This window comes from Microtus oregoni, unplaced genomic scaffold (assembly GCF_018167655.1).
Source record: "Microtus oregoni isolate MIOR12 unplaced genomic scaffold, Mior012 000013F_ref0000133, whole genome shotgun sequence".
Classification (NCBI taxonomy): Eukaryota; Metazoa; Chordata; class Mammalia; order Rodentia; family Cricetidae; genus Microtus; species Microtus oregoni.
Genome location: NW_024543072.1, coordinates 28,598,822 through 28,624,194, shown reverse-complemented (window position 1 = coordinate 28,624,194; position 25,373 = coordinate 28,598,822). Strand labels below are relative to the sequence as shown.

General features: G+C 39.2%; 1 protein-coding gene across 7 annotated transcripts in view; it reads right to left on the bottom strand.

Annotated features, from left to right (window-relative positions):
* Cfap20dc (CFAP20 domain containing) overlaps positions 1–25,373 on the bottom strand; it is a 220,436-nt gene that overhangs the window by 106,599 nt on the left and 88,464 nt on the right. For all 7 annotated transcript variants that reach the window (XM_041662655.1, XM_041662659.1, XM_041662657.1 and 4 more), the window contains 2 exons: positions 21,570–21,726; positions 5,058–5,195 (listed from right to left, as the gene is read on the bottom strand). In XM_041662655.1, the coding sequence (XP_041518589.1) occupies positions 5,058–5,195; positions 21,570–21,726 (295 nt within the window). The remainder of the gene's footprint in view (positions 1–5,057; positions 5,196–21,569; positions 21,727–25,373) is intronic.

The window sequence follows — 25,373 nt, the reverse complement described above, 5'->3', positions numbered from 1 at the left end:
AAGGGCCAAGCAGTGTTTAAATGAACACAGTTTGTGTGTAATTATTTGGGGGTATAAGCTAGCAAGCGGCTGGGGTGCTGGGGATGCAGCCCCGCCGCTCCTATCACTACATTCTCCCTGTATGTTTTTGACATCTTTCTAACAAAAATTAGGTAGTTGTAGTTTTGTGGTTTTCCTTTGGTCCTTTACTCCACTCTGTTGACCTACTGACCTACTTTTGTGCAGTACCAGGTTCCTTTTGTTATTATGGCTCCATAGTATAATCTGAGTCGGGAAATTTGATATCACCATCATTGGTCTTTTTGCGTAACACTGTTTTGGCATCTGAGGTCTGTTGTCCTTTGATAATAAAATTTAGGATTCATTTTTTTCCGTATTCATATGAAGACTGTTACTGGACCTTTATTAAGATTTGCACTGAATCTTCAGTTTGGTTTTGGCAATATAGCTATTTTCACAATATTAATTCATCTGACTCATGAATTATGGGAGGTGCCTTGGCTCTCATGACAGCATACACAAATTCACTTTCCTTTTAGATTTTTTGTTTCACAATGAAAAGTGATTTTTGATTTGAATCTAGCTTTCATAATATGGACTCTAAACAAGAAATAAAATACAGATTTAACCAGGTGGAAAGACAGTTTGATGATTCATCCTCTTCCTTCCTACACCCTCTCCCTCCATCCCGCCCTCTTTCTCTTGTGTTCCAGATGGATTAATTCACAAGTCTACAGCTGTGATAGGAGGTAGGGATGTCAGTTTCCTCTTATTTTTAAGAAATTGAAAACCTAGTTAGATGACTGTTGTGAAAAGCTGGATAATAGGGAAAACCACCTTTCATTTTTTGAGTAAATTACTACTTTTGATTTGTGTTCAGTGGGGCACTGTATCTTATCATTAGTGCTGAATCCTTCATTTCAAAAACCAGACCACATTCTCTGGTTCAATTAAACTGGGGTTCCATTAATGAAAGTAAGATTATCAGATTGCACAGCACTAATGTGCACTGGGAATTGACAAAGAGTATAGTGGGAATGCGAAGCTTTTTGGAAACACTGGCTTCTTAGAAACAGTGATTCTATTAATTCCATTCAATGCTTTTAATTAAGCTATATAGCATTCAATAAAACAGTCTAAAACTGTTAAAAACTCCAAGGTTTCTTTTTTTAGTGGTGTGAAAGTCCACAGGAAATGGTTAGTTCTCTAGAAGCCTCATTGGGATCTCTCAATATGTGCATTTATGATAAAATACCAAAATTTACATGAATACTACACAGCCAATTATATGAGCACACAGTCATTTTCTCATGCAATTCAAATTTCATTGTGCGAGTTCACTTTCTAGAAGGCAGCAAAAACAAATAGTTCAAATAAAGACACATCTGCTGGCTTATCCACACTTACAACACTCTGCTCTTGGGTATAAATCTTAGAAATACCATTCAAACCAAACACTTGAAAAAAAGCAAAAGTTATTAATATATTCTCTTTTAGTAAGATTTAAAGTTCACATATACGAAAATCGGCTACCGAAATATATTTTCAGAAAGAGAACCACCCAGTGCCATGTGTGTTCATGTCATCTTGACTATCACGCATGTGCAATGAGACTGGCCTAAAAGGCACAATCATAATGGCTTACAATGAGTATAATTGGTAGTCACAAAGAAAAAGAAATATGCACATGGATTTTGGTAATTAGTAATTTTCTGTATACATGATGCAGATTGAATTGATTACTACTACATCAAAAGTCCACTTACAAATTTGCAAGAGAAATACCAGTATTCTCCTCTGTAAGTTGGGCTTGAATATAGTTTATGAAAATGTTTCTGTTTAGTTGTAACACTGATGTGATTAGTATTTATTAACTCTTATTCACTTAAAGTACCTCTGAGAGCTTTAAATAAGATGACAATGATATTGCACATTCACTTGTATTTATTTTAAACACAGTTAATAAAACAACCAGTTGGTTCTCTCTATTAATATCTCTCTTTCATTGCTCTCCCACTCGGTCCCTCTCTTCCCTTGACCATCCCATTCCCTCATGTTTCCATCTCCCATCCTCTTCCTTTTTCTCACCTCCTCCCAATCTCGGCTCCCAGTTTACGCAGGAGATCTCATCTAATTCCCCTTCCCAGGGCGATCCATGCATCCCTCTTAGGGTTTTCCTTGTAACCTAGCTTCCCTGGAACTCTTGATTGTATTCTGGTTATCCTTTTGCTTTATGTCTAATATCCACTGAGTATCTACCGTGTTTGTCTTTCTGAGTCCGGGTTCCCTTACTCAGGATGATTTTGTTTTTCTAATTCCATCAATTTGCCTGCAAATTTCATGATGTCACTGTGAGAGAGCCACTATGGAGTTAGGGAGAAACCTAGTGCTAGGGAATTCCCAAGAATCCACAAGGATGACCCCAGCTAAGATTACTAGCAATTGTGGAGAGGGCCTTCCCCTGTAATCAGATTGGTGAACACCCCAACTATCACTATAGAACCTTCATCCAGTAACTGATGGAACCAGATGCAGACACCCACAACCAAGCACCAGGCCAAGCTTCGGGAATCTAATTGAAGAGAGGGAGGAGGAAAATATATGAGCAAGGGAAGTCAAAATCATGATAGAAAAATCTACAGAGACAGCTGAACCAAGCTCGTGGAAACTCACGAACTCTAGACCAAGAGCTGTGTAGACTCCATGGGACCAAACTAGGATCTCCGTATGTGGGAGACAGTGGTGAAGCTTGGACTATCTGAGATGCCCGTCAGTAGGACCAGGATCTGTCCCTGATGCATGAGCTAGCTTGTTGGAGCCCATTCCCTATGGTGGAATGCCAGACTCGGTTTTAATGCAGTGGAGAGGGGCTTGGTCCTGTCCTACCTTAATGTGGCAGACTTGCAGACTCCCCATGGGAACCTTGCCTGTTGGGAGGAGTAGATGGGGGCTGGGTGGGGGGGTGAGGGAAGGTCAGGAGGAGAGGTGGGGACAAGAACTGTGATTGGAATGCAAGATGAAATTGAAAAGAAAACTTGGTATCAAACTAAAACAAACCATTCAATTGAAAAAACATGGGTTTAAAAAGACAATTTGTAATCATATCACCATCATGTTACACAGCTTAGTCATTCCTATTATTGAAAATTACCATACTATATTAGGTGCAGATATAGTATTTGTTATTGAAATACTCTTTCTGCATTCTGTGGCAAATCTTAAGAATAAACTGTCACCTGAAAGGTAATGAACTTACTTTTATGCTTTTATATTTTTCCATGGCTCCTTAAACAATCATGGCTTGCATGAAATCTTTTTATTTCTCTTTATGTCTAGATATAGTATATATAACAAATATGTTTTCACTGTTTGCCTCATTGCTAGCAAAAGTCCTACTCAAACTGGTGATTATGAAACAGGTAAGGTTTGCATCATACATTCTCTCGCTCTGCTGTTTTAGTTTGGGAATGATACAATCAAGGGCGAATAGTATAGTGTCTACTTATATACAGACTTCTTCTGTACTGAAAAGAGGACAAAAGAGGTCCAGCTCTTTAGGGATGTTTAACTTGTGGCATGTGGCATGTAATTAATGATTAAGATTAGCAGAGAAATTACAGGTGATAAAGAGTTCATGCTTTCCGGCCCAGCTGTGGTGATGCACACACCTTTAATCCCAGCACTCAGGAGGTAGAGGCAGGTGGATCTCTGTGAGTTTGAGGCCAGCTTGGTCTACAAGAGCTAGTTCCAGGACAGCTTCCAAAGCTACAGAGAAGCCCTGTCAAGAAAAACCAAAATAAAATAAAATAAAAGGGAAAAAAAATTGTTCCTGTTTGACCTCCTTTCAAGCTTTGACAACTTTCTTGGCCATACTTGTCATCTGTGAAGCCACAAATTCTGCCACCTCCCCCCTCAGCTTCTCTCAGTGCCACTGCTTTCTACTATCCCAGGTCCTGCCAGTGTGGAATACTGCTGTTAAATTCAGCTTCCTATAACGTTACCATCTCCTTATTGAGGGACGAGAAACGCCCCCATGGTGTAGTTCCAACACAGCCTTCATCACTCAAGCCATTCCTTATATTGATCCTAGGAAAAATGGTCCAAGAATTTGCTTTCCCCTCACTAGCATACTTCCATAAATCTCTTATTAATTTATTATAAATACACATTATAAACACACGAATATGCACAGGACACTTTCAGGACCTGCTTTACAGATGACAAGCTTCCTTTGAATTACCTCCCTGTATCTGAGTGTTACGTGACCCATATGACCTTCCCAGGGGGAGTGCTATAGTGCTCTTAATGTTGGCTGCACATTGCAATTACTAGTGGAGGGGAAAAAAAGAAAACCGAAACCAAATCAGATTAGCCAGCCAAATTAACCAAAAATCTCAACGGGAGAGTCCAGCCATTGGGAAAAAATGTTTTGTACTGTAAAATGTTTAAACTTTAAAATGTTTTAGGGGTTCGAACACCTAGGGGGTTGAGTTATATTGGGTTTGATATTAAGGTATCTCATTGATTTGGTCCAACTGGTATGAGGTCGGTATACAAGTGCAATACTGGAGGCCTCAGAATAGTCTGTTCAGCTTACAGGTTTCGAAAAGAAAGTCTTCAGACTTTCAGACATACTCAGGCAGGGCAGCACTGTCCATAACTGAACTGAAGTTTCCTTTTTCAAACTGACAATGACCATCCAGTTGGCTGCAGTTCCATCACTCCCTACAGTTTCTACAGAGAGCAGCATTGCTTGGCTTATATTGTAGTACTTGAGTAAAGGAACATTTTCCACAGAGGAATAACCATACTACAGAAAAGCATTGTTTCATGTCTCTCCCTACCTTTTCCTCTCCCCCAGTAAATCACAGTGCTGAAGTAGAGAATGTTTTGTGGGGGTCAAATGTTCACATGCCAAGTTCTTCATTTTAGTTGTCAGCCTGGGCTGGCAGTGAGATGAGCAGAACTGTGGAGGAGTGAGGTTTAGCGACATCTTTAGAGGAAGACACCTGCCAGGGGACGGGCACACATATGCTTATGGGAACCTCAGTGCATACCCGATTCTGCTGATCGTAGACGGTGACCTCCAAATTTTATTTCAGTTTGGCAGACTTTTGTCATGTTCAGCAGCTGTGTCACATGAGGAACATCTGTTGCAAGTTGACAGCTTCGTGGAATCATATCTGTGGGTTCATCTGTCAAAAAGGGAATACCATATCCAGTTTGAAATAAGAACACCCATGCTCCAAACAAGCCATTTCTGATAATTGAGCAAACTCTATTTTTTTTTTTTTTATTTTTTTTTTTTTTTGGTTTTTCGAGACAGGGTTTCTCTGTGGCTTTGGAGCCTATCCTGGAACTAGCTCTGTAGACCAGGCTGGTCTCGAACTCACAGAGATCCGCCTGCCTCTGCCTCCCGAGTGCTGGGATTAAAGGCGTGCGCCACCACCGCCCGGCTTTGAGCAAACTCTATAATGAAACCAAGTAAGGCAAAACCATTTTAGAGTACAACTTGGAACAACTTATTCAACTTTCTGCAGTGATGCCTGTAGAAAGAACATGGCATTTCTGGGTAAGAGGGAGATTAGAAACTGCCTCTTTGTGACCCGTGGAGAAGAGTTCCAACTAGTCATGGTTCTTACGAATCAAAGAGCCAGAGAACATCAGAAGCACACAAACAATAGCAGGAAAACAGAGAAAGAAAGTAAGCTGAGGGGAGAGCTATCAAGTCCTCTGTGCAGAAGTGCTCAGGCCATTTACTTGTCCTGACTTAACATGGATGTCATGAGAAGGGTGATTAGGAAAGGATCAAGTGGCCAGCAGAGATGTAGCCTGTAATGAGTCTTTCTCTTCCCACCAACTCCCAAATTATGACATGGAGACTTCTTATGAATTATGAAAGCCTGGCCCATGGCTTAGGCTTGCTTCTAACTAGTTCTTATATCTTAAGTTAACCCATTTATATCCATCCATATTCTGCCATGCGGCTCATGGCTGTTACCTCTCCTGCATATCCTGCTTGCTCTGTATCTCCTAGTTTCTTTACCTTTCCTGAGCCCTCTCTGTCCCTGATGTCCTGCCTATGCCTCTTCCTGCCTAGCTATTGTCCATTCAGCTCTTTATTAAACCAATCAGAAGGTGCCTTAGCAAAGACACATTTTCACAGTGTAAAAATATCCACATTTCCCTCTTTTGTCTAAATAAAAAGGAAAGGTTTTAACTCTAACTATATACCATAAGAACAATTATCAAGTAAGAATTACATTCACAATGTTTAGTTCCTATGTCTTTGGCAAATTTGGCAAAAAAAAAAACCCTGTATTATCTATCCTATCTTAGCCCAAAGTTTTACAACTAAATTATTTTCTTTCATAATTTGTATTACCATCAGAAAATATATTTTTAGACTTAAAAGAATCTTAGATAAACAATTTAAGTTTTTATATTTTTCAACATTATAAACTTTATATCTCTTTTTTTTAAAAAATATATTTATTTTTCCATTTTATTTTACATTCTAACCAAAGTTCTCCCTGTATCTCTTATGTAAGTTTATTTTCTGAATCTGGTAACAAAGAAGAGTATAAATATCTAGTCTTTGATCTCCATCAGAGACCTGAGAAGGATACCACATTATCTGAGTAAATTGAAGTGAGGAGCAAGCAACTTCCAAAACTACAGAAATGACAGACAGCTCATGTGTTGAGGGCAGGAAAGCCTAGCGTGGTGCTGGCTGTGAAGGCGGCTGTACAAGTGCTGGCTGGGAGCATGAGCTGAGATTATTCATAAACTGGCATGATATGGCAGGCACTGCTACATGGGAACTCAAGAAGGGCACGGAGCCTTATGCAGGCTGGCCAGCAAACGCAAGCTTCCTTGTGCAAGAACCACGGGACAAAAACATCTGAGATCCTTCTGGGGAGGTGAATACCCAGGAAACATACACTCAAAATAAAGAAGAGAATCATCCAGATCTCCCCAGAGGCCTAGCCACGATCCCCAGGGAAAGCTATGATCCCTAGCACAGCAAGATGGGACTGGAGCTGTCAGGCAAGGACAGGCACCGGATAGGGGTGATTTCTGTGAAGTCTTACACAGAAGATCTTCTGAGCAGGGAGGAGGAGATATGATTTAAGTCATTTGACTTACTGAGACTAGTAGCCCTTGCCTATTAACAGAGCTACTATAAAAGACAGGGGGTGAAATCACATGAGAAGAAACACTGACAATGTTATAGCATGGCAGGGAAAAGCTTCCTCCATCTTGTCTTCACTGGAGTCATCTTTGATTTAGCCTGAAACTGACTCCCCCCCCCCCCCACACACACACACACTTTTCTTTCTAGCTCCACTGTGAAAATTCCTGCGGCAAAGTACCGAACCCTGTTCTAAAAACTCAGGGTCAAAAACAAAAATGTTTTTGGCCTTTGCTAATCTGTTTGCCTGTCCCCTACAACTGCCAACCAGGATGCAGGGTTTCTGTATTCTTTGCTTTTAAAAACTCACTGTATAGTGCATTGGAGACTGCTCTGTGAGAAGTGTTTCCAGGCAGGCCCAGGCCAACTTAATACAGACTCTTACTCATTTTGGACCTTGGCTGTACTGTGTGGTTTTTGGGGCTCTACCCTAAAACAATAGTACCTTCTGACTTTATTTTTTTAATTGACATCTTTAGAAAGGCTCTATTTCATGTGCATAGCTACATCGCCTGCATCTGTGAAGAATTTTGATGGGATTTTGATTGGGATTGCATTGAATCTATAGATTGCTTTTGGTAGAATTGCCATTTTGACTATGTTGATCCTCCTAATCCAAGAGCAAGGGAGGTCCTTCCATTTTCTGGTGTCCTCTTCAATTTCTTTCTTCAAAGACTTAAAAGTTCTTGTCAAATAGATCTTTCACTTCCTTGGTCAGAGTTACCCCAAGATATTTTATGCTATTTGTGGCTTTCGTGAAAGGTGATGCTTCTCTGATTTCCCTCTCTGTTTCCTTATCCTTAGTGTATAGGAAGGCCACTGATTTTTTTGGAGTTGATCTTGTATCCTGCCACATTACTAAAGGTGTTAATCAGCTGTTCGCGATCCTAGAGAAGCTAAATAAGGTGAATCCAAAGACAAACATATAGGCACCCTCCTGAATATTAACCTTCATCAGGCGATGAAAGGAGACAGAGACAGAGACCCACATTGGAGCACCGGACCGAAATCTCAAGGTCCAAATCAGGAGCAGAAGGAGAGAGAGCATGAGCAAGGAACTCAGGACCGCGAGGGTTGCACCCACACACTGAGACAATGGGGATGTTCTATAGGGAACCCACTAAGGCCAGCTGGCCTGGGTCTGAAAAAGCATGGGATAAAACCGGACTTGCTGAACATAGCGGACAATGAGGACTACTGAGAACTCAAGAACAATGACAATGGGTTTTTGATCCTACTGTACGTACTGGCTTTGGGGAACCTAGGCAGTTTGGATGCTTACCTTACTAGACCTGGATGGAGGTGGGTGGTCCTTGGACTTCCCACAGGTCAGGGAACCCTGATTGCTCTTCGAGCCGATGAGGGAGGGGGGCTTGATCGGGGGAGGGGGAGGCAAATGGGAGGTGGTGGCGGGAAAGAGGCAGAAATCTTTAATAAATAAATAAATTAAAAAAATAAAAATAAATAAAAATCCGCATATATAAAAAAATACAGTTTCCCTGTAATTATTTCGGGGCATAAGCTAGCCATGCGGGCAGCCGGGTGCCGGGGACGCAGCCTCGCCGTTCCTACTGCAACATGAGAGTACATAATTGTAAACAAAGATTGTTATATCCAGCAACGCTATCTTTTAAAGTTTATAGAGAAATATGTGTACTGCCAGTCAAGTACAAGCTAAAGCAATTCAGGACCCCTAAGCATGCGCTGCAGAAAGTCCTTAAAAGGAGCATTGTGCACAGAGAAGCAGAGAAGGAAGTAAGGCAGTCTTTTTTATTTTTTTGTTTGTTTGGTTTTTCGAGACAGGGTTTCTCTGTAACTTTGGAGCCTGTCCTGGAAATTAGCTCTTGTAGACCAGGCTGGCCTTGAACTCACAGAGATCTGCCTGCCTCTGTCTCTTGAGTGCTGAGATTAAAATGTGTGGGCCACAATTGCCTGGCTAAGAAAGACAGTCTTAACCATGGAAGGATGGGAAGAATAAATTTCATGATGAATAGATGATCAAAGGAGATAAAAAGGATCTAAGATGTTCAACACAGTAGTTTCATAATAACAAGAAGGAAGAAAGTAAAGAAGATACAATAATCCAATCAACCAGAAAAGCAAACAAGGAAACTCCAAGGATTTGCAAACTCCTCCCCAAAGAACCCTTGAGTGCAAAGAGGCCCCATTCAGCATTTAGAAGTTGCAGATGAGATAACTGACCAAAAATAAAATCTTATCATTTATTGTCTTCAAGTGTCATATGCCACTGGCAAAATGACTGACTTATGGTTATGATTGCTGTGATGAAACAACATGACCAAAACAAGTGGGGATGAAATGGTTTATTTGGCTTACACTTTTATATAGCTGTTCATCACTAAAGGAAGTCAAAACAGGAACTCAAACACGGCAGGGACCTGGAGGCAGAAGCTGATGCAGAGGCTATGTTGTGGGGAAGGAGTTGTGTACCACAGCTTGTTCCTCACAGTTAGCTCAGTTGGCTTTCTTATAGAACCCAGGACCAACAGCCTAGAGGTGAAATCACCCATAGTGGGCTGGTCCCTCCCCCATAAATCACTAATTAAGAAAATGCCCGTCAAACTTGTCTGCAGCTAGATTTTAGGAGGATTTTCTCAATTGAGCCCCCTTCCTCTCTGATGACTCTAGCTTGTGTCATGTTGACATATAACTAGCCAGTACAAAAGAGTCAAAGCATGGAAGTTAGGTTGTCAAACAAATAAATACAAGCCAATAAGATGTTAGCTATTGTAGCATTCATAGCATCTGCTATGCTAGAGCAGACTTCAGACCAATAGTAGGAAGAGATAAGGGAGGTCATTAAAATTAATGAAGGTAATAAAATCAAGAGATGTAATACTTATAAATATACATGGACTGAATTTTAGGGCTCCTAATTTCGAAAATGAAATACTGATGGGCAGATAAGGTCACCCAGGTCCTGACTTAGTAATTATGTGACTAGGTGACTTCATTAACCCATTTCTGTCTTTAGATACGTCATTAACATAGAAATTTCAGCTCACCAGATTTAATAAATATCTTATCCAACAGATACCAAATGTACATTCTTCTCAGCAGCTCTAGTAATATTTCCAAAATTATTCACATTATAGGTAATAAAGCAAGCCTTATCAAACACACACATGCACACATACATACACACATAGATAAATGACTCCTCATATCTTATCACAACAGATAAAAAATAAAGTAATAGCTTTAGAAACCAGAGAAACTACACAAATATGTGGTCACCAAAAAAACCAGGGACAAAATTAAAAAAATCCATAGACCCATATAGAAATCATGGCCCAGTGTGTGTGAGGACTGGGATGCAGTGAAGGTTGTTCAAGAGGAACACTTTCCCAATGTGGAGAAAATCAGTGCCAGAAAAAAAAATATTTCTCTCATTGGTTAATAAAGAACTGACTGGCTGGTAGTCATGCAGGAAGTATGGTGGGACAGCCAACTAGCGAATGTTGGGAGGAAGAAGGGCAGAGTCAGGAAGTCATGAGCAGATGAAGTGCAGAGAAGCAAGATGGACATGTCATACTGAGGAAAGGTACCGAGACATGTGGCAAAGCATAGCTAAGAAATATGTATTAACACAATTGTAAGAGTTAGCTAGTAACAAGTCTGAGCTATTGGCTGAGCATCTGTAATTAATATAAGCCTCAGTGTATTTATTTTGGAGCTGTTGGCAGGAAAGAAACATCCACCAACAAATGGCGTTCTAATATGGGGCCGGAATTTCCAGACCTGACAAAGCTTAAAGAAAGGCTCTAAACACACAAAAGGGAGGCAAACTTGGCTTTTTGGTAACTGCTTTTCCTTGGTTGGGCTGTGTTTGCTAGTAGAAAGCAAAGACGTGGCTTTTTAAGACCACATGGCTTTTTAAGAGAGCCTGCTACCAAACACTTTAATGGGGTTTATGAGCAGCAGGTGGCACACTACTTGGTGGTAACATGGATCCCAAAACTTCCCAGAATTGGTTCAGTAAATGTGGCTCTTGTGCCAGTACCTCCGCCATGAAACTAGGCTCATAGGGAACCAAACAAGGTGGAGCCTGATGGGGGAAGCTTTGTTAACCAATCATCTTTAAGAAGTGGAACCTAGTTAAGGTGTGGCTACCTGAAGCCCAGGAAGAAAAACTGGGATGTACCAGGTGCTCGCTCTCTCTGGGTGATTCCTGCAGAATACAGCAGAACTCGGACTTTACATTCTTGTGGCGTGTGTTTCCCCTTATAATAAGTAAAAAGACAATTGTTTATCTTTAAGCTAGTCTGGTCATTTCACGAATCGAGTTAACATCTACAGAAGCCAGCTGCCAAAGCAGAGGCTTTGGTCCTAACCACTCCACTTAGCAGTTTAAAGGCTCATGTGGTCAGAAAAGGATTACAGATATGCAATAAAGAGAGATTCAGATGGGAAAAAATGCCCTCTAAACAGGTTACAGTATGTTTAAAAAAATACACAGGCTTGGAAGAGAAAAGAGAAGGTAAAGACAATCACAAAAAGAAATATATACTTTTAAAATAATGAAGTCCTTAAGAAGGGAGGCAAAGTAATAAGAAAAAGGGTCATGTCTCGTCGGGAAATATACAGAGTCTGCATTGTGTATGTTATTGTGTTGTCTTTAAATTTTTGACTGCTAAGAGATATTGGATTAAGCTGCTAAATTAAACCAATCTCTATATTTTAAAAATATCTTGACTTCAGAATTTAATTCAAAAGGTATGTTGCATTGTGGGAGAGGTTATGCTTTTATTTCCATAGGAAATGAGAAGCTGTGGATTTATTCCAGGTTAAAGAAAATCAGGTTTTATTGAGGAAGTTCCCCTGAAATCTTGTCTACAGACATAAAAAAAAGCCTTAAAAGAACTATAAGATATGTAATGTATATTTTATCTGTTCAAACAAAACAAAAAATCATCCTTAACTGACTTGTGCACACCACATATTCCATACTTGTAATGTATTCTTTAAAAGATTACATATTTTCAGAACAAGGAGACCAACACCAGTAAAAATGAATGGCCCAGACAGTCCAGCAATTAAGAGTACCCCTGTTGCAATTTCCTCTGAATTCTGCATCCAGAACAGCTTCAAGGCTGCTGGATGAGAGATTCAGCCTCATAGACTACTCCAACCAAGACTTAACAATTATCCTGATTTTCTCCAGGTTCTCCCAAAGATACCAGTGCCTCCAAACAACAGGAAGTAGCCTATAGAATGACACCAATATTCTCAAAAAATGACTTATAGGGTGTTATAGATCATTTAAAGGACTGGTTACAAGTTGTTATTGGTCAGAGTAAAAAAGAAGCTAAATAAAAGTGTTAAATTCAAATATATCTTTCTAAAGGAAAAAAGGAATATGATATAGAAATTATCATATATAAAGTATACATATCATATATATTTTATCAAATGAGATAAAAGGGTAGATTATTGAATCTACTTTAATCCAAAAAACACCATTAATTTCAAAATACTTTTCACTGATATAACTTTTGGTTTTTTGATACAAATTGAAGGTTAACTTCATTATGCTGTATGTGTGTTTCTACTCTTGTTTAAGATATTGTGTTTATACAGTTCATTTAAAATGTAATGAATAATTAAGAAATACAGATTAATAGTCATTTATAATAGACTTATAGTCATGTTAGGTATGTTTTCAATGTTATAAACAGATATATTTAGATAGTAGATGGTCTTCAGACATTTATAGAATATTCAAAGACCTACAGAATATGGCATTTCTATTGTAAACAAAAAGTTTTTCTTGACAGAAAGACACATATGCCTGGTAGCATCAATCTCCTTTAGAGAAGATAATGGGAATCACAGAAACTCCATGTAAATTTGCTTTTTTTAAATTGCAAAAGTCAGCCATCTGGGCAAAGAAACTGCCACTGCCTCAATTGTTGAAAGTATGCTGTCCAAATTGAATAAGCAGGACATAAAAGAAAGTGAGTGCCAAACATTGCCAAGAGAAGGTACAACGGTCCTTAAAAATTCCTTGTTTTTCAAAATATCTGTCAGATATACTGAAGGTCAAAGTTGGATGCACCAACATTACAGAAGACCCTAGGGTGATTGTCTAGGCAGCAAGATATCTCTGTCATTAGGTAACATTTTACACTTCCGGGGTCTTTGACGGAGTTGAAGACTAGATAGTCATAATTAAAGTTTTCCTTAGTTATTATAAAAGGTAAATTAAGTATAAAATTTTACAGCCATGAAAATAAGATAAATAGTACAGTATTTTCTCTAAATTTGCCAAATACAAATGAACTGGATATTGTAACTGTAATTCTTATTAACTGTTTTGTTATATATAGTTTTACTATGTTAAGGTTAAAACCTTCCTTTTTAATTAGACAAAAATGGGAAAATCTTGTAGAATAATCCTGTACACTGTGAATATACATTACTCTCATTGGTTAATAAAGAACTGACTGGCCAGTAGCCAGGCAGGAAGTATAACCAAACCAAGAATGCTGGATGGAAGAAGGGCAAGGTGCAAAGAGAAGCAAGATGGACATGTCGTACTGACAAAAGGTACCAAGTCATGCGCTAAAGCATAGCTAAGAAATATGGGTTAACATAAATGTAAGAATTAGTTAGTAACAAGCCTGAGCTATTGGCTGAGTATTTGTAATTAATATTAGCCCCAGTGTGTTTATTTAGAAGCTGCTGGCAGAAAAGAAACATCTACCAACAGTTTTGATTTAAATTTCTCTAATTGCTAAAGATAATGGATGAGTATTTGTGTGTGTGTGTTTTAGATATTCCTAGCCATTTTTACTTCAATTTTTGTGAAACTTCTGTTCATATTCAAAGAAATCAGTCTGGATAATTCTTAGAAAGTTAATAATAAATCTACCATATGAACCAGCTATTCCACTCTTTGGCATATGCCCAAAAGAGTTGTCATCCTACTTCCTAGATACTTGCTCAGCCATGCTCATAGCCATTCTATTCACTATAGCTAGAAAAGAAAATGAACTAAAAAGCCTTCAGCTGATGAATGAATAATGAAAATGTGGTACATACAGACTATGGAATACTGTGCAGCTGTAATGAAAGTGAAAGCCATGCAATTTGCAGGTAAATTGATGGAACTAAAAAGATTATATCGAGGTGACTCAGATCCAGAAAGACAAAAGCTGCATGTTCTGTTTCAATCTCTAAATCTTAAGATATGAGTATATACCCCAGAATAACCACAGAAATCTTAAAGTCAAAAGGTATTATGAGGGGAGCTCTAAAGATGGGAATAGTATGGCAGAATGATATGAAGGAAAATGGGAAGTTATCTGGGGAAAGGAGAGGGAAGTCAAATAATGAGGGGGGTGCTGACAAAGACAAAGAATCATACTATTTTTATTTACCTAAAATTACATATAATACATATAAGTGTAAGCATGCATATAAGAGTGTGTGTGTGTGTGTGTCTGTGTGTGTGTCTGTGTGTGTGTTTATCACTTGGACTGAAAATGTGATACCCAAGAGTCATACACTATCTAACAAAAACCCCAGTGCTAGTCATGAAAAACCCCATTTCAAGTTGTTGGTCAGGTTTGTTCAAGAGACTCCCAAAATAATATAGGCTATGGCCATTGTTCATGGTAGGCTCTCAGAGGGTAATGGTAAGTCTTATTGCTGAAGACACCATACACTTCAGACACAGGACCTAAAGGACAGGATGTGACGTTTTCTTTCTGAGGACTAGATTTGATAGTACTACACCACCAAGGGATGGAATCAACTGATAGTCTTACCTGCCAGTGATGCTCATGAACCACAAACAAGGAGCTGCATGACATGATATTTCTAAAGGTACAGTAGTGGCCCTAACATTTTGGTAGCAACCAACAGAGGTCTAATTGTCCTTAAAGGCCACTCAACAGGAGAGCAATTGTGTCTGATAATAGAAACTTACCCAACTATGAGGCTAGTGGGCTCATGGATCTTAAAGGAGAACTTTCAGCTAACACTTTTCTAAATCTGCCCAATTCCTAGCTCCATTCTAAATACTCATCCTTATACCCACAGATAAGGGTAGCTGTCACTCTTCATCAAAGGAGTTTCTCTCTGAAGCAGAGGCAGACAATATAAATGTCACAATGGTTCAGAATACAAAGAACAATTTATTGTGGTATTCCTAGACCCAGGGTTACATTGACAACACAACTTCTGCACCTAAGTCATCAGAGAAATACATATTAAAACTACAATGAGATTCCATCACATTCCACTATGAACGACACAAAGAATACAAATGACTACAAATGCTGGCGAGGATGTGGAGAAAGAGGAACTTTGATGATACTCAAATGATAGGAATGCAAACTGGTGCAGCCAACCCCCAACAGCACACCCTTCCTTGAGCTATATATCTCAGCCCACAACTTCAGCTGCCTTCCTGAAGGCCAGGGTGCTCACTTCCCACTAACATTCCTTAGACCTCACCCAACAACTCCAGACTGCACCCCTTCCCCTGGGCTCTATACTCCGGCCCATAACTTTGGCAGATACAGGAATCCAAGGTAAGACACTGAGCACCTCCTGCTAACACCCCTTAAAGCCAGTCCAACATCCCCGCAAAAGTAGCCCCTCCTCTGGACTCTTGATCCCAGCACACTACCTTGGCAGGAAATGTGCTACACTGGAGGCCACTCCATACTAGGAATCCCAGAGACCAAGCAGGTGCCCACAACCCCAGAAAGACAAACATGGGTATGTACCCACTTACAGGTGGATATTAGCCATGAAATAAATAATAATCATGCCACAATCCATATACTCAAAGAAGCTAAATAACAAGGCAGGCTCTAGGGGATTACATGAATCTCGTGTATACATGAATCTAGAAGTATATACATCAAGGGGAAATAGATATCACAGGTGGATGAGGGGAGGGGTATAGATGGATAGTGAGCATGGGAACAGGAGGATCAGGTAGCAGGAGCATGCAGGGAGAATGCTGGGAAAGACAACTGGAATCAACAGCATCTCTGATACAAGCTAAAAACCTAGTGCAATGGAAACTCCCAGGCATCTACGACGGTGACCCCTATTAAGATTTCGAGCAATGGGAGATACAGAGCCTAAACCAGACATCTGTAACCAGCAAGACTTCCAGTGGAGGGACTGGGACCTAAAATTTGCCCTGCCTACAAGATATTCTGAGGTGAAGGTGGTGCAGAAATTATGGGAGTGGCCATCCAATGGATCCAACTTGAGACCCATACCCATGAGAGGGAGCATACTCCTGACACTGCTTGGAGAGTCAGAACTCAGAGGCTGAGACCTAAGATACAACCAAACATGACTGGCAAAAAAAGTCAATGAAACAATTCCTAATGATTTCTGCTATACTCATAGATCGTTGCATAGCCCAATTGTCATTAGAGAGACTTCTAATGACAGAAGTTATTACCAGAAACTGATGGTAACAGATGAAGAAACCCACAGCCAAACATTAGGCAGACCTTGGGGAATCTTGTGGAAGAGGGGGAGAAAGGAGTATGGGAGTCAGAGGGGCCAAGGACACCACAGGAAAACAAATAAACTAACTTGGACTCATAGGGGCTCACAGAGACTGAACTGACAACCAGGGAGCCTAAATGGGACCGACCTAGGCCTTCTACACACATATTACAGTTGTGTAGCTTGGCTTTCTTGTAGGGCTCCTAAGAGAGGGACCACGGGCTGTCTCTGACTCTGTTGTCTGCTTTCTGTTGCCTACTTGTGGGTCCCTTCCCTTGTACTGGATTGCCTTGTCCAGCCTTAATAAGAGAGATGGTGCCTAGTCTCACTGCAGCTTGATATGCCATGGCTGGTTAATAACCATGGGAGGCCTATCCTTTTCTGAAGACTAAGGAGGAGGAATAGATGGATGTGTGTGTGGGGGTGGGGGGACAGTTGGGAGAGCTGGCAGGAGAGGAACAAGGAGAAAATGTGACCAGGATGGGAAAAATTTAATTAATTAAAAAGAGTATTTGTTGCTCTTGCAGAGATACTGGGTTCAATTCCAAGAATCAACAAGACAGTTAAAAGCTACCCTAACTCCAGTCCCAAGGGATTCATTCTGGCCTTAAAGGGTACTAGACATGCACATGGTGCATATTCACATATGCAGGCAAAAAGTCAAAATGTAAACATGATTCTAAAAATGGTGCGGTCAATATTGAAGTAAGTGCAGCAGTTTCTTAAAACACTAATATTAGAAGTGCCCTGCCACTCAGCTATACCACTCCCAGATATTTACCCAAAGCACCTGAATTCAACATGTCACAGAGATACTTGTATGTCTATGTTTATTTTTCTGCACTTCTCACAATAGCAATGGAACAGAACCAACCTAGAAGTCCATAGACAGCTGAATGGATAAAGAATACACAGTATATTCATGAAACAGAATTTTAATCAACTATAAAGGTAATGTTAAAACATGACAGTTATAGAAATATAAGTGGAATTGGAATACATTATGTTATAAATAAAATAAGCCAGACCCAGAATTACAAATGCTGCTTGTTTTCTGTCATATGTGAACTCATTAAATTCAAGTGTGTGTGTGTGTGTGTGTGTGTGTGTGTGTGTGTGTGTGAGAGAGAGAGAGAGAGAGAGAGAGAGAGAGAGAAACAGAGAAAGAGAGAACACAGAGAAGACAGAGAAGAGAGAGGGAGAGAGGGGGAGAGGAAACTACAAAGGGTCCATGACAAAGGAGAAAGCAATTTTAAATGGAAGGGGAGAGAAACGGAATATATGTGGTCTCAAAGCTGAAGGGGGGCTATCTGATGGGCTAAGAGGACTGGTAAAGGTGAGGCAGACATGTGGGTGAGAAAGGCTGAGTGTGGCATGTGTAAGGAGAGAGCACAATCATATCCAGGTACAAAAATTCCACAATAAATACATTATATCTGTATACTCAAAATTTAATTTAATAAACCCACCAATGGATTTAGATATTAGAATTATGAGACATGAATTTAAAAACAGTTTTGATTAATGTAACGGACAACTTTGATAACAAGATGAAAAATTCTTTCAGAATCATGGAAGCTATAAAAAAATCAAATGAAATTCTAAAATCAATACACATAACTCAAGAATAAAAAGTGTGTAGTCACTCAGCTCCAGGCAAATGCTAAGGAAAAAAAGTCCCACCTACGAGCTCCAAAGGAGACTGTTTCCAGCAGTATTAGTCATAGCAGCCTAACAATGATAAAGTGTTATTCTGTGAATGTCACAGGACACAGTAGTGATAAGTAGCCTTGACACAGATAGATTCACAAACAACAGAAGTACAGGCACCGTGTGATCCCAGCTTTATTGAGTTCACAAACAGGCATAATTAATCTGACAAATCAAGGAGGGAGACAGCCACAATCATGTGAGGACAGTAGCATTTCCAGGATATTTTTAATGCTCAAATTTTTGATTGGATTGCTCAAATTTCTTGATTACAGAAACACAGTAATATGTCCTCATTGCTATAACTATACAAAGGATATATTTAGGACTGGACATGCTTTCTATATGCATACCAAAAGTTGATAAGAGAATACCTATGCTTCAATAAAATTATTGAAGTGAGGTAAGAACAAATTACTCTTTTATAGATGCATCTTTTTTTAACTGAGATAAAACATCCCTAGCCATAAGTAATTCCTTCTTCCTGTTAGTGTCATGTGCCTAATGCAGCTGAATTCAGAAGTTATCTGGCTCAGTTTCGTCAGAGAACACATCTGCCATGTGGTTCTGTAGTAATATGGGCGGCGGGGCTGTGTCCCCAGCACCCTGGCTGCCTGGCTAGCTTATGCCTGAAATAACAACACACAAACTGTATTCAATCACTGCTTGGCCCGTTTCTATCTAGCCTCTTCTAGGCTAATTCTCACATATTAATTTAGCCCATTTCTAATCATCTGTGTAGCGCCCCTAGGTGCGCTTACCGGGAAGATTCTAGCCAATGTCTATCCTGGGTCGGAGCTTCAGCGTCTGCCTGGGAGCTGGGAGCATGGCATCTCTCTGAGGCGTCTGCTCCCGAGAGGAGAGCTGTGGAGTCTGAGCTCACTTCCTCTTCCTCCCAGTGTTCTGTTCTGTTTACTCCTCCCACCTATCTTCTAACCAATGAGGGCCAAGCAGTTTCTTTTTATTTAACCAATGACCTTCCTCCATCATGCTTCTATGTGGGCAGAGAAGGAACACACTGAAAGCCACCTGAACCACTGTCACCATTCTCCCTGTCTTTAGTTGTATCCTTCATCCTATGACAGCCATGACAGCACAAACTCCCCTCAAATTTCAGGCCAAGTTCTGGGTGGGCTCAAAGGCTTCAGCTTTATTTGTTTTCTGAAGACACACCTTTAGCTTAAAAATGTAGAGGCACCTTTGGTCTGTTGTTCTTTTCTCCTCCCACACTGCATCCTTGTGAATTTATACCCTTTAAAACATTTCTGGATCATAATTTTGATGGGAGCTTAAAGAGGGATCAGAGACTAAAACATGTATTTCACTTGCTATGCTCTATTCACTTTTTCTTTGCATTTATATTTATTAGGCTATGATTAATTTACTATGATCTGATACAGAGAACATATAATTTTCTCTACACATTGTAGCATTTTATTAGAAGGTTTTGCTTTTTGCAGCATCTTCAACTGTAGCCTGTAAGTGATAGATACTACAAAAAGGTGCACTCATCGACTTGTGATCTCTGGGAAACTTTCAGCATGCATTACTATGTTTTATTATCAAACAGGCACAGTGTGAATGACCCATATCCAGGGGAACACAGGCAAAAAGTCACAGACAAAGCTCTAAAAATCCACCTTTGACATCTCTGTGCAGTTCCGCTTCTAGCTTCTAGAAGAATTGATTTTTAATAAAATTACTCCAGGTGAAAATAAAAGGAAAGCATTAGTATTCTTTCAATATTTTGGGGTGTTTATAACCATTGTAACAAGACTGTGTTTTCATATGTAATCACTAGACAGTTGAGTAATCTATAAAATATATTAATCAAATTAATAATGATGCACTTATTCTAGTTTTTAGACAAACAGTGTGAGGAAGAGCTTTTTTTCCATTTCTAATGCATTCAATAGGAAATTACCATTGCTGTCAAATCACACCATGAAACTCATGCAGAGTTAGAAGAGAATGAGGACACTATGAAGTCTGTCATTTGTATGTCCTTGATTTGGTGGCTCCCCCATACAATAAATCCTGCTTTGCAAAACAGAAACCAGACCTGTGCTTTCACCAGCCTCCCTAGTAGCATGTAATCTGGGCTCCACAGATTAGTAGCCATGACAACATGCTTTACTCAATAGAGAGAAGCATGAAGAAGAAATCTGTGTCTGGGGAGGGTGGCAGGAAAGTAAACGGGGGCTGCTATAATACATTCTAGAATCTAGAGTTCAGAACTGTGGTGTCACTTAGGGAGTCTGCAGAGCTGCGAGGAGAATAACCTGGTGGTAGGAGCAAGCTCGACTTATTCATAGCTATAGACTACAAGATTGCTTTTCTGAATATCCTTGATATACTGTATACCACCCAGCTTCTATAAAAAAAAATTCCTCTACTTTTTCAGCTACCTAAAGAGAATTCTATTCTCAATTAAATCTCAGTTCAGAAGGCAAGTACTATCATAAACAAAAAACTGTTTTTAAAACAAAAGTATCTTGAAATTAAAGTAAACAAACAAACAGAAAAAGTGAAACTGGATCCTTAAACTATATACAAAATTTTATAGAAGACTTCAATGTAATGCCATTAGAGGAGAAAGTTGGAAAAACATAAAAATACAGGTATCAGCAAGGATTTCCTAAAAAAGACTCCTGTAGTTGAGGAAGCAATAGCAAGAAAAAAGAATTAGGATTAAATGAAATTAAAAAGCCTTTGCACTACAAAGCAAACAATGAGCTGAGTGAAGACAAAAACTATAGCATGGGTCAGTATTTGACAAAAATTAGTATCTATAATATCAAAAGAGCCACTAATCCAAATCAAAACAACGCAATTACTAAGTAAGCTGATGAAACAGATGGTTTTCAAAGGGAGTAAGAAAGGGTAATAAACGTGAAAAAAATGTTCAACATCCCTAGCTATAAGAAAATTAAAACTATAGAGATTCTCTCATTTCAGAAATACTGCCAAGGTGTAGGGAAAGGGGAACCTCATATACTAATGGTGGCAACTCAAATCAGTCTAGTTAATACCAAAACTGATCTCAATTCAAAAAACTTTTATGTCTATAACTTACATTTGCATTCTAAAGTAACATTTAAGTTTCTTACTTTACATTTCTCTCAAAGAAGGATCCTCAAAACTAGAAAACAAAGCTTACCATCTTTATCAGCAGTTTCTCGAGGCTTTGATTTTAAAGTGAAGATCTTCCGTAGCTTACAGTTAGCAGAGACAATAATTCCATCCAACGACTGGAAAACTGCTCCCTTGAATATCTCACTGGTGAATGCGACCAAGTCAATGCACAGATTGCACCACTAAGAACAAGGGAAGCAGATACAAGTTAGGACCTTCTAAGGTGCAGAGGCAGAGACTCGTGGCCAGAGTTGAGGCCGTTATCCGAATCCTCCGACTTGGCTCCAGTGTGCTCTTTCTGTTTGATTTAAGTTTCCTTAAAAGTGGCCCTGATTTTCCTCCACGAATCACCATTATCTGAAATATACATCAGTTAGCTGACTATTATGTCCCTATCATGAGACACCAGAGCTGCTCTGGAAAGTAGATCTTTTGTCTGTGGATACCATGCTAGTGTGAAGTTAAAGGCAGGTGCTTTATGACACTTAATGCTTGAACATCAGAGACAAGGAGCCCGTTGTTTTTTTCAAGGGGATTAATTTGACTACAATTAGCTACTTTATTTTTAAAAGGAAGGGATTAAATTAGAATCTTGGTTAAATGGTACCCAGTACTATCTACTTACAACCAATTAACCTATTGTACAGAAATAGATCCTTCTAAAGGATTTGTAATTATGCTGTGTGTGTGCCAATTTTGAAGTACTCTTGCAGGTACTAATTCCAGCCTATTAAACAATTAGATCCCTTAGTACCTCATCAAATGAATTTTATGGTCTGACTGAGTAAGGAGAGAGAAAAAAGCAACCAATAGTGAGAAATTAAAACGTATTTAATATTGCAGAATAAAAATAGAAAAAAAATTGAAATTAAAACAAAAGTAGTATTAAAATTCCATTTACTTCTTTATTAAATATTGGGGTCATTGATTATTTTTAGAAGCACAGTTTATAAATATGGCTTTTTCTAGGAGCGTGCTGATTTTAATATGGAGCTGAGCCTATGATGTCTCAGTAGCAGGTCAGATAGAGACTGGAATGGTTTACCAATTACACCAAAAAGATTATATTTTTGTAGGTGACTCAACAGTAAAGTTACGTTCCTAGGCCATGAGAATACTATGGTCCCTTGGGGAGTATAGAGCCTGGAGCTCACTAGGGAGGAAGTGGGGTTAGGTATAGCTGGATAATGATAATCAGCTGGATTGTGGGACTTTGGGGCGGGGTGTTGGGTAGGGCATCAAGCCTCTCAGAACATGTCTTAAAGGCTTAGCAGAGTCTCTACAAGGTAAATGCTTCTGAAGTTCTGGACATAAGAATGTGAAAATGCAGAGCACTGGGAAGATAAGTTTGGGTCATCCTTGATGTAGGAATATTCTGAGTGACAGAGGAGGCCTTTGGGGATAAGGTGGGGCTGTGTCAGAATAAAGATCACTGAGACAGAGAATAGTCTTGTATCTGTAGTCAAACAAGGGTAAAGTGAGAAGGCCGGTTAGGAGGCTGACTCAGGAGTCATTAGAATACAAGGAACAATCCAAGAGATAGGTCCACCAGGTAGAACGTGATGGTCTGGGCAAGTCCAGATCACAGGGAACGGAGGTGTGGGTTTTCTTTATCCATTAGTATATCATATAAGCACTATTCTATAAGTATTGTTTCTTTCCCTGAAAGACTTAACATGCCCCAGTTCTAGTTAACTAGTTCAAGTCACCAAAAATGTCACTGATTCTTCCCCCACACATGGAGTACATATTAAGTGCTGGCACTGGCCTCACTTCTGGAGATATAAATACACATGAGAAGCAGACATGTGGCTTCTACTAAACACAGTTACCACAGAGGGGGTCATACATGCAAATAAAAGCACAGTGCTGTCAAGGTTCTACCCGATCATCCTGTTAAGTCAGTTAATTGATTCTCTTCTCTATGTAATTTATTTAATTTCGCCTGTTTTAGATACCAACCCACCCCCTGGCCCCATGTCAGATGAGATTTCTGGTTCCCTTACATGTCATGCTTTCTAACCGTCATCCTCCCTGGGTTATCATCTTTTGTTTACTCTCTTTTTCCCAGCATTCCATATTCTGAGATTGTATTAATAGGACTGTAATATTATACCCAATGGAGCTAAACGGTTCTTTGTGACAGCCCTCCCTTCTACCATACACCTTCCTCCCTTTTATATTTTGAATTAATTTCTGGTTGTATAATCTTCCCTTTTTAAAATTTTGCTATGTTAAAGTTAAAGCCTTTCTTTTTTGTTTAAACAGAAAAAGGGGAAATGATGGAGGAGAGTCATCTTTCTATCTGTTGATTTCATTGGTTAAGCAATAAAGAAACGGCTTGGCCCTCATAGGTTAAAACATAGGTGGGTAGAGTAAACAGAACAGAATGCTGGGAGAAAGAAGCTGAGTCAAGGAGTCGCCATGATTCTCCCACTCCAGGCAGATGCAGGTTAAGATCATTCCTGGTAAGCCAGCTCTTGGGCTACATAGATTAATAGAAATGGGTTAGAGCGATATGTAAGAGCTAGTCAATAAGAAACTGAAATTAATGGGTCAGGCAGTGTTTAAAAGAAAAAAAAATGACTCTTAAGTCCTCTACTTCTTGGAAAAGTTTGAAGATGTCACTCACATTTGGTTTTCAATAAGAAGTTTACCATGTAGAGAACACAGCTGAACATGGTTGTGTTCTCACCTGAAGGCGCTGTTCCTCTCTCCCTGCATATCTGCACTCTGCTAGGGAATTATAGCCCACCTCCTTCTAACGGAGTTCCACGAAAGCAGCCTGTGTCCAGGGCAGGCATGATGCCCTCATTCCCTCTCCTTGACTTGTGCTTGTTGGCAAAGTCTTCAAATAATAATAATAATGTGTATGTATACGAATATATGAAGATATAAATGCACTCATGTCCATACACACTCTCATTTCTTAATAATTAAACAAATGTCTGATAATTGGTATATTTATTCCAATGGTCTACCATCTAGAAGGTGAATCCTGAGAAAAATGGGGATACCTTTCAAAAATCCACCTTGGCTATAGAAAATAGAAATATATACATGTATATTGTGGTTTAACAGATTTTATAAAGGTTATAATTTTCATAAGCTTCAACAAACAACTTGATATTTATATAAATATTACAATATATGCTATTAAGTTTGGAGAAAAAGGATAAACTTTACTACTAACAAGTGGATTATATGAATTATAGTTGATCTTTATAAAATATATTTTCATTATTCATGGAGGTATCATCCATTATTAAAGTCCTTATAATTTTCGACATTTCCTTGATCTTTAATTACTCTATTTCTATGTATAGCTTTAATGAAGCAGGGAAGAATTACTGACCTCAAGTGTTTGTAATGTGAGGTTTAATATACAGGCAACAGAAAGAGCTTCCCTCGTCTTCACAATCTCAGTCAATGTTCAATGTCCACTTGAAAATGATATACTCTGCAGTCATTAGATAAAGTTTCCACAAATGCTGAACAGTGCAGGCTGATTGACAGCGCTTCCACAGTACAGTCTTCCACGTTTCCCGACAGTTTTAAACAGAGGACTCTTGAAATTTCACTACACTGTATTTGCCTTTCCCCATTGAGCTCTCTTAGTTTTTCATACACTTTCAAGCTTTCTTATTTAAGTGTGTACACATTTAGAATTGTCATATTATGCCAGTAATATTTTTTTTCTGTAGCAAATACTTGAGAAAAAAGGATAATTATCTTGGTTCATATTATAAGAAGCATCATATCTGCTGGATCCGTTACAAAGCAGAAATCAGATGGGGAAGGACGATGTGGAGGAAGAGAGGAGACAAGA